The sequence below is a fragment of the Phyllostomus hastatus genome, unplaced genomic scaffold (assembly GCF_019186645.2).
Source record: "Phyllostomus hastatus isolate PE091 unplaced genomic scaffold, TTU_PhHast_1.1 phas_contig_58, whole genome shotgun sequence".
Classification (NCBI taxonomy): domain Eukaryota; kingdom Metazoa; phylum Chordata; class Mammalia; order Chiroptera; family Phyllostomidae; genus Phyllostomus; species Phyllostomus hastatus.
This window is the reverse complement of record NW_025333916.1, coordinates 54,460,466-54,478,229: the sequence shown is the minus strand read 5'-3', so window position 1 is coordinate 54,478,229 and position 17,764 is coordinate 54,460,466. Positions and strand designations below refer to the sequence as shown.

The 17,764-nt window shown below is 50.9% G+C and overlaps 1 protein-coding gene across 2 annotated transcripts in view; it reads left to right on the top strand.

The window, feature by feature from the left end:
* The first annotated feature begins 10,227 nt into the window (after positions 1 to 10,227).
* Positions 10,228 to 17,764, top strand: part of C1QTNF3 (C1q and TNF related 3) — a 28,505-nt gene continuing 20,968 nt past the window's right edge. The window contains exons 1-2 of one of the 2 annotated variants that reach the window (XM_045848012.1): positions 10,228 to 11,246; positions 16,332 to 16,443. In XM_045848012.1, the coding sequence (XP_045703968.1) occupies positions 10,701 to 11,246; positions 16,332 to 16,443 (658 nt within the window). In that variant the 5' untranslated portion in view covers positions 10,228 to 10,700. The remainder of the gene's footprint in view (positions 11,247 to 16,331; positions 16,444 to 17,764) is intronic. The other variant, XM_045848013.1, reaches the window with a different exon arrangement.

Here is a 17,764-nt window from a genome sequence, read left to right as displayed (position 1 = left end):
GGGGGTGGATGCCAGGGGTCATGAACTCTGTTACCCCAGGGCTGCGCAGCTGTGTCCCAGCTGCTGTGTGTTTCAAGTTGAGGACAGATGTACGCAGATTTCCCACTGCATATTGGAAAATGTGAGATTTTCACGGGCGTAGCTGCCAGAATATCACATCTGTCCTCGGAGCTTTAATTTATTGGTCAAGCCCCCATGGACTTAGAAAACAGATCACAGCCCACCCAGCACCAGGAGGAATATAAACCATGTCAGCGATTGACCTGCAGGCTTATGCTCCCTGCCGTGACCTGAAGATTCTTCTGTGGCTGGAGGAGGTGAGTGTGGTCAGTTCAGAATCTACCCTCAGTCCTTAGATGCAGTTGGGCATTTCACCCAGGGGTCAGCTGTGGCCTTGAATTCCTCATCTGTGCCAACTGACTTCTGTCATTTTATTGGCTGTCCCATGTCTCTGTCCTGTCCATATGGTGAGAATTTCCCATTGTGTGTGGTACTGGTGGGACCCTGTGACCTACGGCACCCTATGGGACTTGGCGTACAGAGTTCCCTCTGCCCCCCCATCCTCTGCCGGCCACGGCACGGGTGTGTGGCTTAGAGCCAGGCAATCGGCTACTCCCACCCAGGACCTGAACTTGCAATGAATGAAAAAGAATGAAGAGTCGGCTAGGATTGAGACGCAGCGGCTTCAGGGGTGCCCAGGAGGAGGATCTGACTCCAGGTCAGTGACATTACAGCCTGAGAGGTTCTACTGCGAGATCATTGATGGACTTGTTGTGTGGGACCCTCTATATTGCCCTTTTTTTCGCATGTGTTTCAAGTCAGGTCCTCTAGCGGCCAGTCAATTCCGTGAGCATCTCACCACTGGCCAGTGCGAGACTTCCTGCCGCAGACGACCGGTGGTGGCTTCTCTTGCTGAACATCCTCATCCCCAGTCGATGCAGAGGCCTTTGTCCACGTGGGAGCGTGATGGGGGGTGAGAAAAAGCAGGAGGAGAAGGGAGAGGAGAAAGAGGAGATGATAAAAATATCACAAAGATATCGACAGAAACAAGAAGAAAACAAGCAGGGGGTTTATGAAGAAGCACCGTAGATAGAAGATGCAGACTCCCACAGCTGTTTTGGAATCATCCCCGGCTGTCCTTCGTATCGTCTCTTCCCACTGTTCACTCTCCTGGAGAGTTATAGAACAGCAGGGACTTGCCTGACAGTCTCGTCCTTAATTCAGTCCAGAAGACCCTGGGAACATCTGGCTCAGAACAGATTAGGGGTCTGCAGCCTAAGGGCTGCCATCTGCTTTTATAAATAAAGTTTTATTGAAACATGACATGCTCATTCATTTCTATGTTGTCTATGGCTGCTTTTAAGCTGCACTGGCAGAGGTGAGTAGCTGAGACAGAGATTGTATGGCCAGCAAGGCCTGAAATATTTTCTATCTGACCCTTTGCAGAAAAGATTACCGACCCTAGAATAGGACATCTGGATCTCTAAGGACCGAGGCACAGAAATACATTTTCCTCTTACTTTTCACTCCTCACCAGGGGCCCTTGCTTTCCCAGCTAAACTTTCCACACGCTGAGGGTTGAGACAAGAGTCGTGCATCCCTTTGCACCTATGTCAGAGGACCGGGATCATTTTGCCAGAGGTCAGGAACACACCAGGGACAGAGGATGGAGCAGCCCCCCTGTCCTACCCCTGCCTGGAGCCCATGCCCTGGGGCTCAGCAGCCTGTGTGCGGACACCAAGGGCTTATAGCCTCTCAGCTCATAAAGCAGAGCTGAGACCAAAGCCAGGCGTCCCCAGGCTGGGCCTGGTGCTCTCTCTGCTATCACTCTACCTCATCGGGAAGTCCTGGTGGAGGTGGTGGGATTTGACTGTGCTTCGCAGCCTGAGTGAGATGTAGCCAAGAAAAGGCCCATAATGAATCCTCCTTCAGAACCTAAACACTGCAGAGCAGCACTTCAGGGCACTGGATACACAATGCATCGTTTGTTACAAAGCATGAAGGTCACTGGTCTAGAAGTCAGCAGACCTACGTTTTGTTCTGGAGCTGCTACTGATGAGCCACATTGTCTTGGGCACATTACTTCTTTCTGAGCCATTCTAGGCTCAGACGTAACAGGGTGGAGGAGCAGATGACATGGGCTGCCGCCAGCTCTGCTTTTCTTAAAATCCTGGGGTGCTCTTGTTGCTCATAAACGATGGGGCCTCTGATACACAGCCCAGCAAGGTACCTAAACTCTGGCTGCTTTTGCACCAAAGTCCATCCCAAATGCGGCCGGCCAAGGGTGCAGTTGCGGAGCATGGGCGTCTGACTGGATTTGTGGGGTGGCGTGCAGACAAAGGGGAGCAAAGGCCCTGAGAGATGGAGCACCACGTCACAGCAATGGACTGGAACCAGCAGGAGGAGTGACCTCACTGGGGGACATGGCTGGCTGGTCTGGAATTAGAGAATGCCTTTCAGGCGTGGCCTGGTTTAAGGCTTGGAACAAAGAAACAGACTCGGGCCGGCCGCCAAGCCCAGATCTGCCCCTCTGTGGTTCGGGTGGGGCGTCTGGACTCAGCGTGACTCATGCGGAAACACTTCGCCCCTCGGTACCTCCAGAAGGTCCTGGAACAGCTGTGGCAAACCAAGAAAGCAGACAAGACAGAGCGGCCCTATTATTTGCTGGAACAAATGATTAATTTTCAAGATGGAGTGAAAGTTTTATCTGAGATATTTATAAATCCATAGAGCTGTATTCCTTCAGGAGCTTTTTCTCTTTCTGCATAGAAAAGAAATCTATCCTTATTTTCTCAAATGCATCTTCAGGAAGTAAAATAAATTAATAAAATATATGTATTTTTAAATGACACAAGGCTCCCAGTCTATTTACTGAACACCAACACCCTGAATTCAATGGAGGAAAAATTTCTCCAGGCACTTAAAAAGAGAAACTGAATGTTTTTTTACTGATCTGAAACCCTTTAAGAGGTTTAACAATTCAAAGGCTATTTTAATTGCTTAATCACTAGCAGGAAGCATGATACGATTTATATTGACCTGATTTTTTCCCCCTAATGATTTTCTCCAGCTTCGCCCCTTCCCCCTTGCCCCCCACCCCCACCCCTGTCCATGCACTGTGGCACTGTGGTAGGCAGTGAGTGCCAGGCACTGTGCCAGGAAGAGAGGGGCTTACTACAGAACTCCCTCTGTGAATCTTCATGACCAGCGTGTGAAATGGGTATCGTCAGCCTCATTTTACTGAGGAGGAAAGTGAGGCTTAGTATGGTTGAGGTAACCTAGCTAGAAAGTTGAGGAGCTGGGACTCAACCTGAGGTTGGGTCTGAAGCCGAAGCCAAAATTCGTGTGTCCATCTGTCCGTCCTTCCATCTGTCACCCATCCCTCTGACATCCGCCCATCCACCCACCCACCCCTTCTTCCCTTCATCACCCATCTATCTGTTCACCAGGTCCCAAACGAATGGCAAAGGAGGCTGGAAAATATCCGGGACGAGAACAGTGAAATGGAAACACAGGACACCGTTTCTGCTGTGAAACGTCGTGGAAGGCTTCCCTGGGGAAAGAGTGACAGACACGCATGGGAGTCGGGCTGGGGACACCCACAGGTGGGGAGGATGTCCAGCCCTCCCACTCCCAGGGCTCAGGTGGGCCCCCACAGCTTAGTCCGCACAGTCTATCCGCTTGGTGTATGTTTTCCATCCGCTTACTGCTCTCCCAGAAGGCATTTGTGGAGTGTCTGCGACGTGCACGTTGCAGAGGAAGGCTCTGTGTAGCGTTGTTCTTTCCCTCGAGGCTCTTTGATCTAGTGGAAAAGACAAGACAAATATGTAGAGAGTAGTAAGTAATAACACAAGGAAGGCAGGATTGTTTATCAAAGGTGTACACGATGCAAATGCATTATTTCACTTGGCAGGACAGCTGAGTGGTTTGGGATTAGGTAGATACTCAGTGGCTGGTGGATGCCAATCAAGGATCAGGCTTTTCACGTCTTTCTGCTCTGCCATAGGCATGTATGGACAGGACGATATTAAGTGGAAGGAAAGACAGAAAAGGTACATTTCCCTTTGTGTGTGTACCCTTGTAAGAACAAGTAGTCCCTCCGCCAGGTACTGGAGAAGATTTCTTTGACGTTGTGCTGTGTCAATGTCTGCGCCCAAAATAATCACTGCTCCTGGGACCTGCACCTGGGACCTGCTCTTTTAGAAAGAAGAGCAAAATCAGATTCTGTTACAAGGAAGAACGGGAACAACAATTCTTTGGCCCCAATGGTGTCTGCTGTGGACATGATGCTCAGCACTAAGGAAGAGTTCAGAGGTGTATTGTAACAGCAAGAGAGCTAACTCACTGTGGCCCCTACCGGTGTGGCTCAGTTGGCTGCGTGTTGTGCTGTAACCTGGAAGTTTGATTCCCACCAGGGCACAGACCTGGGCTATAGGTTCAGTCTCTCATTGGGGGGTGTGGGGCGAGAGGCAACCAATCAGTGTTTCTCTCTCACATCAATGTTTCTCTCCCTCTCTTCCTTCCTCCCCTCCCTGCAAAAATGAAATAAATAAAATATTTTTTAAAAAGAAAGAGAACCCACTGTTGTGTTATTTCAATAAGCCTGGCAAAGCATCATGAAGCAAGACGTCCAGCATCAGAGAGAGCTTTTTAGGACGGGGACAGTGACCGGGAGGGAGAAACACGTGAGGATGGTGGGCAGTGGGAGGAAGAGTGTGACTGGGGTGGGGAAGTCCACGGAGCCCAAGGAGGGCTGAGCTTGGGGTGCCCAGGGGCAGAGATGCCAAGGTGACTGCCATAGGCCCTTCCAAAGTCTTTGTCCCAGCCTCCCAGGAACATTTCAGGATGAGAAAGTTATCTTCTGGTCGACAGCACTTCAGAGTTATTCTTTGTAGTTACCAAATGCACCCAGCTGTCCTGGGATATTGACCCACGTTTCACGATGAGACCTGTGATGGTGAACGTCACGTGTCAGCATGGCTGGGCTTTGGTACCTGTCTCGAGGTCCAACACCAGTCTAGATTCACTGTGAAGGGAATTTTGAAGACGGGCGTGGGCCTCACCCAATCAGTCAAAGTTCCAAAGAGAATAGATGGAGGTCCCTGAAGAGGGAGGGATCCCGGCCCCACGGAGCCTTCATTCAGACTCACGACCGTGACATCAGCGGCCGTGACATCAGCAGCCCGCTGACCCTGTGGGTTTTGGGCTTGACGGCCTCTGCAGTCTCGTGAGGAAATTCCCTGAAGTAAACCTCTCTCTCCGTGTACACCCTGCTGGTTCTGCTTCTCTGGAGATCCCTGACTACTAACGCAGCTCTGACCAACAACCATCTTCCATTTTGGGGATTAGCTTGAATTTTAGGATCTTGCTTCACAGCTCAGCAAGGTTTCGGAGGAAACAACCCTGGTCTCCCCTTCATGATGCGGACGCAGCTTGCCTTGTCAGATGACCCGGGGGCCCACGTGGGGACGGGGTTCCCGAGTGTCAGTGCTGCCCCTGCCTCGGGCTTCTCCAGGGTCAGGGTCAAGCTCGATGGGTCTCCATCAGTGGAGGCGAACCTCGGTTTCTGAGTGAGGAATGTGGGGCTGGGCAGACTGGTCCTGGGGGAGGTCGTTGTGTTGGTGTCCAGTGTGTGGCGGGCAAGTCACCTGGAAGGGACTGACTCAGAAGATCATTCATGAAGATGCTAAATCTAATAATGCAGATGTCCCGGGTGCCATCTCCAGGGGCAAACAGGGAAGGTTTTGGGTGGCTCTGTCTCTGTCTGAAGAAAGTTATTGGGAGAAGTGGAGACGAACTGCATACAATTTATAAAAGGAGAATTCAGACAGACCCACCTGGATGATGCATCTCAAGGGCTGTCCCTGGAACCTGAGTACCTGTGCCCCGTGGCAGGGAGGAACCGAGAGCTCAGGATGGCGCAGCTCCCGCCGCAGCCTTCAAAGCTCCGCCTTGTGGTGCTGGGGCCAGACTCTGCAGCTTACTTTTCTCCTTTGTCAACCACTAGGGGGTTCTGGAAGGTACAGGGTCCCAGGAAACACTTGTTTGTTACTTTCCCTTGCTGTTTTTATGTCATCTGAGCAATGGCCCTTCCTCTGGTAGCTGTAGTTGGTTCCAGGCCAGTAGCTATGTCCCCAGAGTCAGCCTCATGACACTCTGACAGAGGTGCCAGCTTCAGTGGGGCCATGACCCGTTCCCCGTCATCTGAGTGCCAGCTCTTCCACAGGACCCCGTCTTCCAGCTTCTGAATTCCCACAACACCAGTCTCTTCCCTTTCAACCCCCAGCTTGCTTCCTGCAGTTGCCATCCTTGTGTTCAACTCACTCCTTCTATCAAAGTCTCTTTGTTGAAGCCCTGGCTGGCATAGCTCAGTGGATTGAGCGCGGGCTGCGAACCAAAGTGTCTCAGGTTCAATTCCCAGTCAGGGCACATGCCTGGGTTGCAGGCCCCAGCCCCCAGAAACCGCACATTGATGTTTCTCTCTCTCTCTATCTCCCTCCCTCCCTTCCCTCTCTAAAAATAAATAAATAAAATCTTTAAAAAAAAAGTCTCTCTGTTGAAATACCTGAAGTGGCTTCTGTTTTCCTGTTTGGACCCTGACTACCCACGCCAGTACTGGATGGCACCAGCCAGTCACGCTCTGTCAGCCGGCAACTTCCACCACAGACACGCATGCCCACACAGGTTCCTGTTCATCACACGTCGCTCTGGTTAGAATCGTCTTCTCACGTGGAAGTCCTACAGGGAGAATTTGTCGTTCAGTAAACACGTGACATTTGTCAGGTCCACTTGAGAGTCACATTTTTCCTCTGAATGCTGTCATTACTTACTCAGGCTCAGCCTCCTTCTGGCGGTAGAGACGGAGCCACTCCCGAGACATGGGCGGCGGGTCTCCCGCACGGGCCTGGCGAGGGTCAGACCCTGAACCGTGCGATTCCACCGAGGTGAGGGCGCCCGGCCAACCGGCCCGCTCACCCTGTGCACTTTGTTTGATTTCGCCTGACCCTGGTGCCACGCGTGAAGATATTTTTCTTTAAATGGCCGTAGTGGATGTTGAAAGACGATGTCTCTTTTCTGGAAAAAAAAAATTTTTTTTTCTTTTAATTCTTCTCCAAATGCAACTTCCCTGAAAACGCCTTCAACATCAATGGCCAACACAGTTAACCGAGTTCATCTCAGGCAGCAGCTTAATTTTATGGGTGTTTCCATACGCCTTGAATTTGTTCAGGTCGAAGGGCTCAAGCCTCGACGTCAGAATCTCACCGAGGACCCCCCAGCGGGAAGGGGCAGAGCGAGGCGGCCACACCCCACTGCTGGAAACCCTGCAAACGGCCGCCTTCCCCAGCTGCCCTGTAAGCTGGCGCTGACATAAAGGCGTGTTCAGTCCCACACAGTTCTTCACTGTCCCTTGCCAGACCACGGCCGATCTCCTTTCTGTCAAAGCCGCAGCAGAGCTCCCTGGTGGGGGGATGGGGGGCGCACAGGGCACCTACGCATGTCATAACAGCTGTCTTTGTAAAGCTAAGCACGCGTTTGCCTACGGTCGGTTGGCAGAGCTCACGCACAGAGCTGCCTCTGTGCGCGGATTCATGTGCACCTCCGCCGCACGCGGTGCGGGCGCTGCCAGCGTCCCGAATGGACTCGTGGGGCCGGCGGAACGAGCCAGAGCCTGTGGCAGCCCCCATGCGTCTCTGCAGACAGGTGTCCCCCAGGCATCTTTCGTGGCTTTCACAGACGGAGACAGTGGGTCTCCCGATTCCAGATGTTTTCAATACTCAGCCCAGAGGCAAGAGCTTGGGCCGCGCAGCTAATTCGCTTCTTTGAACAAGGGGCATTGCCAGAGGATGTATGAAATGGAAACCTCTAGTAAGATTTAACATTAAACCAAGGTGTGGAATGCATTTAGTGGGAAGGTGCTGGATGAAGAGAAAAGGACCTGTGCTGAGAGGCTGGCGAGTCTTCTCCGGGTCAGGTTTGCTACTTTCCATTCACGGACTTGCACAGTTGGCTCAATCTTCTGAGACAGCCATCTTCTGGGCTGGAGCTTGTTCAGGCTTCCCTACACGCTCTCTGTACTGGTTTGCTGGGGCGGCTTTAACGAAGCGGAACAAATCAGGTGGCTTAAATAAAGGAACTGATTGTCTCAGAGTTCTGCAGGCCAGATGTCTGAGATCAAAGTGTCCGCAGAGCTGGGTCCCTCTGAGGGCTCTGTGGGGGAGCCGCTCCATGCCCTTCCGCTCCGCTATGCTTGTCAGTTGGCGACCTTTGGTGTTTCCTGGCCAGTAGCTGCCTGACCCTGACCCCTCCTTCCATCTTCACAGGGCGATCTCCCTATGTGCGCGTCTGTCTCTGGGTCCAGAGTTTTCCTCGTTAGGAAAACACAGTCATATCTGGGTAGGGCCCACCCTAATGACCTCATCTTAACATGGCCATCTACAAAGGCTCTCTTTCCAAATAAGGCCATTCCCACGGGTGCTGCGGGCTAGGACGTCAACATCTTTTTGGGTGACACATTTCAACTTGTGACTCTCTGACCCCAGGTTCCAGTGGGCAGGCCTCATGAGCTATGAGCTGGCCTTCTGTCTGCGGTCAGCCTGCCGTTGGTCTTTCTCTGCTTCTCTGGAGGAAGGCAGGGCGATGGAGGTGAATCCTGACGACCCTTTCACAGCTGGGTTACGCCAGACAAGTCACTTCCCCTCTCTGAGCCTCTGTTTCCTCGTCTGTACAATGGGGATGATAGGTTTACTGAGACCAGTCAGTGAGCTGAAGAAGAGAAGTACTTGGCTGGCACAGGGTAAGTGCTCAAAAATTATAGATGTTATTAGTATTTATTCTTGTTAAGTCAGGGTAAGAGAGGATGGGTAAGTGACTTCCAACCCTGGCTGCACATTAGAATCTTGCCGGTGAAGTTTTTAAAAGCTGTTGGTGCCCAGGCCCCACTAGAGATTCTGACTCAACTGGCCTAGGATGGAATCCAGACGGTGATATAGTTAGAAGTTCCCGGGCTGATCTGACCATGCAGCCAAGATTGGGAACTGCTAGAATACACGGGCGAGTTGAAAACACCAGTGGGAAGTCTCAGTGCGGTTGAAAGTCAGGAGAGGTTGACTTGTAGCCACTCAGCCAGATGGCCCAGGCCGCGGGAGCTGCCAGAGGCAGCTCTTAGAAAACTTGTGAATTGGGTAACCTAGATTTCAGAGCCATTCCTTGCTTTGTGGTCTCCCTCAAAATTTGGTTCCAGGCTCCCCTGGTGAGGGAGCACCCCCCCAACCCACGGAGACATTGCTCCATCCACCTCTTTGCTCACAGGCCCCAGGTGCTATCCTTCCCGTCTCCACTAAGAGTTACTGCCAGGAAGCTTGGGGTGCTCCCTCCCCACTTGCTGAGAGCGCTGGGCACAGAGCGCAGGGAGGAGATTTTGCAGAACTGAGGGCAGCCTTATGGAATGGGGCTGGCAGAGTGTCCTACCTCCCGCCCAACGGGAATTTGCCCGCTTCGAATCAGCGTGACTCCCAAGGCCCCTACGTCTGCACACTGGGGAGCTTCTCCTGTACAGAATAGCTCTCCCTCTCTCATTCCTCCGCCAGCACCAGACTCTTTCGGTGCGTAAGTGTGGGCCCTGGAGGCAGCTGTCTGGCTCTTGGGGGAGGAGATGGAGTTGGTTCTCAGGCCCCTCTGCTGAGTGAGGAGGGCAGCTGCACGGGGCCCTGGCGCGCCCTCCCTCTCTCCAGCTGCTCTGCCGCCTCACCCTCAAGCCTGGCTTCTCTGAACCTGGGCTGTCTGACAGTGCCCCCTTGTCCACTCGGCCCCAGGCGCTTGCCACTCATCCACGCCCTGTAAGTCCCAGGGTCTTGTCAGTCCTCCTGGGGCAGGACCAGGGCCTTCTTAGGGAGTGAGTGAATGAGTAATATAAAATGAAATATGTAAACGGAAGCCATTTTTAATGACAAGCCTATATGACTTCTCTTGATTTGTTATCACAAAGAGATTGGGAACGTCCATTCGCTCTTCAGCCGAACTCATAAAAGGGTAGCCAGCGGAATAAAGGACATGGGAACCCTCTCCCTCCTGATGTACGTGGAGAAGCGTGTGTGGTTTGGTACTCTCCATTTGTTCAGTTTCCATCAAGAATATGTCAGAAGGAAGAGTAGCCAGAGACGATCTTTGGACCCAAAGGGGGCTGTTCTATCTTCCTCTGACAAGAAGCAACTTGGTTAACTCTGACTTAACTTTGGCTTTTGGAAACTCAGGGAAAAATGCGTTGGCCAGATGTTTGCAGACTCAGGGGAAACACATTTGCTAGGACAGGGAAATGCGTTTGCTGGACCCAGAGACTCTGCCTCCGAATCCAGCCCAGTGCTCTGGGTACCCAACGGCCTCTGCGGCTGGTGTCCGGAAGGGGGAATGAGCTACTTTAAGCCGACCACAGGGGAGATATTAGCTTTTGAGAGACAGCGCAGGAGCCCTCTCCGTTTCCCTGAATGTGCCCCCACTGTCATTTCAGACAGATTGATGCAGCTGAGCCCGGATTTCCTGGCAAGCCCGAGGGGAGGCTATTCCAAAAGGATCTCAGTCTGCAGAGGCGCAGCCTTTCCGTGTCTCATCAGGAAAGCAAGCCCCAGACACACGCTCCCTGTTTCCAGCTGCTTGCATATCTTCTCTCTGCACTTTAGCAAAAAACGTGCCAAGGTGTGACGTTTATGAACCCCAGCCACCGGGAGCCGTGCAACACAAGCCCCGTTTGGCCTGTGATGTGGGGAGGTGATGAATGGGCTGTTCTGCATTCCCTCTGGCAGGCCTGGAGCCTTATTTATTGCACACTGAAGTATAAAACCACCCGGCCGGCTGCAGCGCTCGGCTCCAGCCCTGGCACTGGCCCGAGGAGACCACGGCGCCCGGAGCCCCGGCTGTCTTCTTCAGCAGGCTCCGTGGCTCTGTCGAGAATCATGCCGGGGCGGCTGATCTATTGGCACCTGCTGGCTTTGTTTTTCCTCCCATTTTGCCTGTGTCAAGATGAGTACATGGAGGTGAGCGGAAGAGCTAATAAAGTGGTGGCGAGAATAGTGCAAAGCCACCAGCAGACCGTCCGTGGTGGCTCCCGGAGGGAGACAGTGAGAGAGCGGAGCCATGCTAAAACTGGGACTGTGGATAATAACACGTCTACAGACCTAAAACCCCTGAGACCAGATGAGCTACCGCACCCCGAGGTAGATGACCTAGCCCAGATCACCCCATTCTGGGCCCAGGTACTCAGAATTCTCTTCTAAGGATTTGCTGGGAAAGCGTTGTGAGTTTGCCTGTTCTCGCTCTCTGTGTCAGCTGTGATTCTGGGGGTGAATGCTTCTGAGGACCTTGCTGAGCTGCTTGTGGGTCTCTGTTTGGGTTGCTCTGTGGGGTGAGGGGGGCTGTGGGTCTCTGTGAGAAAATCAGCAGAGGGAGCGTGGACGGGCTGGGATAGAGAGAGGCTGCGGTGTCGCCCCCTCAAAAAAGACAGTAGGGGCCGCGAGCTCCCTGCTAGGCTGCGACGTCCTGCTTCCCTTGCTTCCCTTGTCTGGACAGGAGGAGTGCTGACCTACAAATAGCCCATGGCTGTGGGCAGTCGTTTGCAGATCCCGGGAGAGCTGGACTTTTTTAATCCTTCCCGGCAGGGAGAAGCGGCCCTTCCAGTTTTTCATTTGGATTCGAGAGTTGACTGTGAGATTTTACCAGGCTTGTCGATCTGATTGTCAGCATTCTAGGTGGCTAAGTGTCTGTGTCCAGCCTGTTTTAAAAAGGTGCAAAGAGTTAAAACAAAGACTGTGTGTATTTAAAATGTAAACCACATTGTATGACTTAATGCCTGATAACCACAGACGGCGTGATTCATTTCTCAGACTAGAAGCTCAGCAATAAGGGAACACCTTTAACTCTTTTAGGGTACTACGACAGTGAGTGCAAGTTTCAGTGTCGTGAGAGGCAAATTGGTGAAACTCAGTTTATTTTAAACATTAAGAACAGGGCTTCTAACTGTCTTTTAATAAATTATTTAAAGTTTTTAATTGAGGCATCATTGACATACATTATATTGCTTTCAGGTGAACAGCTTAAGGAAGAAACAGATTTTGATTGGCCTTCTAGGTGTCAAGCGTGCTGAAATCGGAGGAGGGGCAAGGAGAGCTACTTTGAATTCTATGATATTTGAACAAGGAGCTTTTCCTCCAAGAATTAACTGCTGGGATGCATTTAAATAGGCCCCCCAAAGCACGTACAGTTGAAATCTAGACCCCTTCTACCACAGACGGAGAAGTTGGGCTACAGGCTGGTTACACGATCAGGCCAAAATCACACACGGAATTATTTGTAGCCCGGGAACTAACCTGGGACTTCTAACCATACAGTTCTGTGGGGCTATGTCAAGAAAAACAAAATGCTTCTTTAAGGAGCGGCTGAAGAAATGATAACTTTTACATACCATCTCTTTTTTTGAGAGCTGCTTTTAGAGCTGGTCCTTTCCTCTGATAATCCTTTGGCTAAAGGGTGATGGATGCTCACTGTGTTTTCCATAGCGGGGAAGATGCATCACTTTTGTCCAGGCCCTCGTCTGGACTTTGCATAGCCAGGATCTGTGTGTGCTGGATGCTTCCTGGCCGTGGCAGGGTGAGCCGCTAGAAACAGCAGAAAACAGATGTAGACCGTCATTGATCATTAGTTCTTGGCAACTGACACCCAGCAGGCCACTGAAATCCAAATTAATCTCTACTCCCCCCCCGCTTCTAGTCCCCCTAGGCATCTGACACGCTGAAATCAGATAAGGGGGCCAAGAAGCCACTTTCTGGCTGTTTTTGAAGAGGGGCTTTCAAACTCCCCCAGTTTCCTACGAACCCCAACAGGATACTGAGGAAATTCAGTCATCGATATTCCAGACATTTTCTAAACAACTTTCCTGTGGATGGATATGTAGACCCTCAGTGGATTTGGATTTGTGCTGTGTTCTTCCTCTTCTCCCCATGTCCCCACCCTCTTCTTTTATTTTAATCTTCCTTTTTCCTCATTCATTCTCTCTCCAACCATTTCCTGTGCCTCTACTGTTTACCACACTTTCGGACGGGCATCAATATGCCCCAGCTCTGCTCTCGGATCAGTTCCGAAGGATTCCAATGGGGATAGATGAACAGAGAATGAAACGCACGTGACCAAGTCTGGGTGCAAAGGGCAGTTGGGGAAAAAGTGTCGGCGTGGTGGTGGGCACTGAGCTGGGTCTCAAAGATGAGGCAAAAGGATGGATCATCCTGGTAGAAATTAAAAAAAAAAAAAGTACAACAGCGAACAGCCTTGAGAGAGCTCGTGAGGAGGAGTGAGGCTGGAGCTCCTGGGCCATGGAACAGAGACACGGGATGGTTGCAGAGCCAGGCTGGGGGATGCTGCTGGCCAGTTAAGGAGCTGAGATCTTACTTTGCCAGCAAAATGTTTGTTTGTTTGTTTGTTTGTTTGTTCATAGCAGGGCAGTGAGGTGATCAGATTTGTGTTCTAGAAAGATGAGTCTGCCCATAGGGTCCATTATGGAGCAGGGGTGTTCAACTCACAGCCCACGGGCTGCATGCACCCCAGGATGGCTATGAATGCGGCCCGACACAAAATCGTAAATTATGCACAGACCTGTTTATTTTGCTTAGCAGTTTTCATTAGTGTTTGTGTATTTAATGGGTGGCTCAAGACAACTCTTCTTCTTCTAGTGTGGCCCGGAGACGCCAAAGGGCCCAACACCCCTGGATTAGAGTGTGCAGGGAGGGAGGGGTGGGCAGACCTAGACCCCCTTTTCCTGGCATTGTCTCCTCTGTAGCTCTGCACCATTCACCTCGATCGGTCTCCCCTTCCCATCCTGGACACCTGTCTCTCTCTTCCCACCCCCTGCCCCCACTCCTTTCTCTTCCCTCTTCCTTAGGTTACACAAGGAGCTATGGACTCCCTATGCTAGAAGTTACTTACTCATGGCAGACCCAAATTCTGAGTAGCTGCTCCTGGGCCTCCATCTACAAAACAGACAGAACTGGCCTTAGAGACCGCTTCCTCCTCCCATAGTGCCCACTCGCATGTTCCTGGTGTTCAAACGTGACCTGAGTTTGGGAAAAGTGTTGGTAAACTTAAGAGGGTGATACACAGTGACTTCCTAATTCTCCCTCACCTAGGAGAAAATGTCTGAATTAACACATGCTGCCTGTCTTATTCTGAGGGCATCCACAGAGTAACAGTGCTGCATTTGACTGCACTCTGGAGCCAGGCCAGAGGGAGGAACACGTGACATGTTGCAGGAGGGGCCGACTAGTAGTGACCAGAAGTCCCTCTCCACTTGGGTGGCAGCTCTGTGCTCTCCCAGTACCCCAAGTAGCTCTGGCATGCACCCCAGTCCTAGTCAGCGCTGGCACTGGGCAGCCCCATTGCCTGGGCTAAAGTTCTCAAGCCTAGATACTAGACTCCAAACACAAAATCTTTCTAAGTCATTCTTCGAGGCTTTGGGAAAGGCTTGTGTGTCTTCGTTTGCATCTTAGAGCTGGAAGAAACTCCCTAGAGGCACATGGACCTGAGAGGGGGGCTCAGGTCCCGGTCCAGTCATCTTTCGGACATTCTTAAAGTCTCAGTATTCCATTCTCAAGCAAATGGTTCCGCTTCGGGACATCACCTCCTTCCACGTCCTCCTTCTCTAAAATCCACTGTTGGCACTGCATTTCTTGGGGCTTAAAGAGCTGTATTTTCACAGTTGCAAGCCCAAACCAGGAAATCATGGAATACTTCTCAGATTGCATCTTTGGATTAGAAGGCAGGGCAGTGTTGTGGCGTCTGACTTTCCAAGCGTCTGAAAGCTCTCGTCTCAGGCCAATGACTTTTGCCGAGTTTCTTTTCCTCCACCAGTGTTACAAAAGGTTTCCATAGATGCTCATACCTGCCCATAGTTGGGTCTCGTAGACTGAAGACTAGAGGAAGAGTCAGCTCCAAGTCGTAGTTCCTGATCCTTCCGGACTGGGCCCCGAGCTGTTGCAGGGTCACAGACACTGCCCTGCGTTGTCCTGCGATGGCCTGACAGAGACCTCCAGGAAAGAGGAATGAGAGAGTGAGGGAAGAGTGCAAGCCCATTTTTTTATTTTAAAAAAGTGAAGTTGAAATGGACAGCAACACAAAGCTTTGATCCACTTTTCTGCTTGAATTTCTAATGACAGAGAAAATGTGGACTTTACATTCTTTCTTTCTCCCTCCAACTCTCCTTCTCTTTCTCTCTCTATTCTTTCCTCTTTTCCTCCCGCCTTTCCTCTTAAAACCGAACCCCTTAACAACAACATGCTGTCTTCAAGAATCCATTGGATTCCAGTTGGTGTCTAGGAACCTTTCCTCGAGTATTTTGAATGATATAATTAACAGGCAAGTTGCCAATTTAGAGGAGATTCCAAATTTTATAAGCAGCTCTGACTCTGTGTAGCTCCTTGGCGTGAAAGCATAAATTTTAGAAATTTATCTTTAACTAAGTAAGCATGTAGCTCAGCGCCATGCTTGAATGCATTCAGTACCCACTGTGTACTCATTCAATATTTGTTCAAACAATGTGATAATCGTGTTACATTTCAAAGTGGAATATAAAACAGCGCATCATGTTACATAGTTTTGAAGAGGAGGTTAAAGGTGTTTCAAGATAAACAACTTCTCTGACTTATCACCATTGATGTTAATATTTATTCACCGAAGTTTAATTTTTAAAAAATACTTTGGTTTCTCAGTAAAACCAAACTTAAAGAGAAATAATTCATAAAAAAATGTATTGGACTATGGAATACTTCACTTTCTCGATTCCCTAAGGCAGTTTGAGTATGCTGTGGCTGTTGAAAAAGCTAGAGCTACAATTGAGAATTTCTAAGAACTCTGAACCCAACCGGTATCATGAGTCTCATCTTAAGAGCAATGTTTGAGGTTGATAATTCTTATTTGAGTAGCATCTAAATCAACTTAGCTACACCAGAGAGGGTCCTGGCAGTTCGGGAAGAAGGGGTGTTTCTGGAGTTTTCTGTTTCGCTGTCTTCAGTACCAGCAGACAAGTACTTGTCAGAAGTGCTGCCCCAACCCCCAGGCCCACTCGCACTCTGGTCCAAAGAGTTTGTTCTGTTGGCTCTCTTGTTGCCTTTTCCTTTTGATCATTGGCTCCCCTTAGCTACCCCCAACTCCTTTGTCAGTAACATCCCCACCCCGCACCCTGTTTTCTGATGTTGTTGTGGGTTGTTCGGAGTTAAAGTTACCTAGGGAACAAGGCCAGTGAAATCCAAAAGTCCTGACTGCCGTGTCCTGAAGCTCCTCTCTGTGTCTTTTTAAAGTCTCCACCTACCGGAGGGCTGCCCCCAGACTGCAGCAAGTGTTGCCATGGAGATTACAGCTTCCGGGGCTACCAAGGGCCCCCTGGACCTCCCGGCCCCCCTGGCATTCCAGGTAAGGATGGGAGAGAGGCACTAGTGCCGGCCTAATAGACTGTGCCAAAATAGGAGCCGGGGTGAAGCCAAACAATCTGAAATGGGTGTGTGTGATCTAAAGTGTACGGCATGCCTGGCTGGTGTAGCTCAGTGGGTTGAGCGCAGGCCTGCGGATCAACTCCTAGTCAGGGCACAAGCCTGGATTGTGGGCCAGGTCCCCAGCAGGGGGGCATGCTAGAAGTAACCACACAGTGATGTTCCACTCTTTCTACCCTTCTTCCCCTCTCTAAAAATAGGATATATATAAAAAAAATAAAGTGTACACATGGAAAATCCAGGACAGAATTGGGTAGACTGGGTTTATAGAGAGAGTCTAGGTGGAACAGCATACCCTCTGTCACATTCATCCTCTATCCCACTGGAAGGATCCCACTGCCCGAGGAGTCTGCCCCAATTCACAGGCCGGAGGCTCTTCAGCATCATGGAGCGGGGAACCCCCTGATCTTAATGGGGTTGTACGCTTGTCTCAGTGTTTCTGCCACAGTGTGGCTCATGCGATACACTGTACACAACTTCCAGAGAATTTAGGAAGTGAGGGTGTGAAGGAGCGGAGAGGTTAGTGGTCCGGGTGACGGGTGTCTCCACAGTGCCGTTCACTGAGCTACCGTCCTTCTGTCATATTCTTGGTTCAGCTACATTTCTCTCCCTCCGGCCCCAGGGTCTGTCGAGTGCAGCCATCCCTCGGTGGTTTTCACGCCGCTCTGGGGCTATGGGAGCACTTTCGCCCCTGCGCGGGCGGTGGCGCGGGGAACGCCGTGGAGCTCCACTGTGCCCTCCAGACCCACCGCTCTGCCGTCCCCACCCCACCAGGGGTACCCCAGGCCTGTGGGGCTTGACGAAAGCCCTCTTGTTTGGTTCTGTTTTGTAAAGCTGTTTTCTTCCTCTTTTTTTTTAATTATGTTTTTTCCATTACCATTTACCCCCCTTCCACCCTCCCCCACACTGCACCCTTGTTCTCTCTCGATTTGCCCCATCGATACTAATCTTTATCAAATGCCGTTCAATTTCTTACATGCCTTTAAGTGGTCTCCTGAATGTAACCAAATTTAAAATGAGAAAACACCCCGTTAGACTTTCAGCTGTGACTACTTGCTTGGAAGCAACGTCACTGACCCTCAGGGGCAGCTGGCAGCAGGCGCAGTGGCCGGAGGTAGGAGATGTTTAGACCCTTCTCAAGTCTTCCCGGGTCTAAGCTCTTCCCACGTGATGGGACAGGCTGGCCTTGGCTACATGTCCCCTTCAGGAGCAGTTTATTTATTTATTTATGTATTTATTTATTT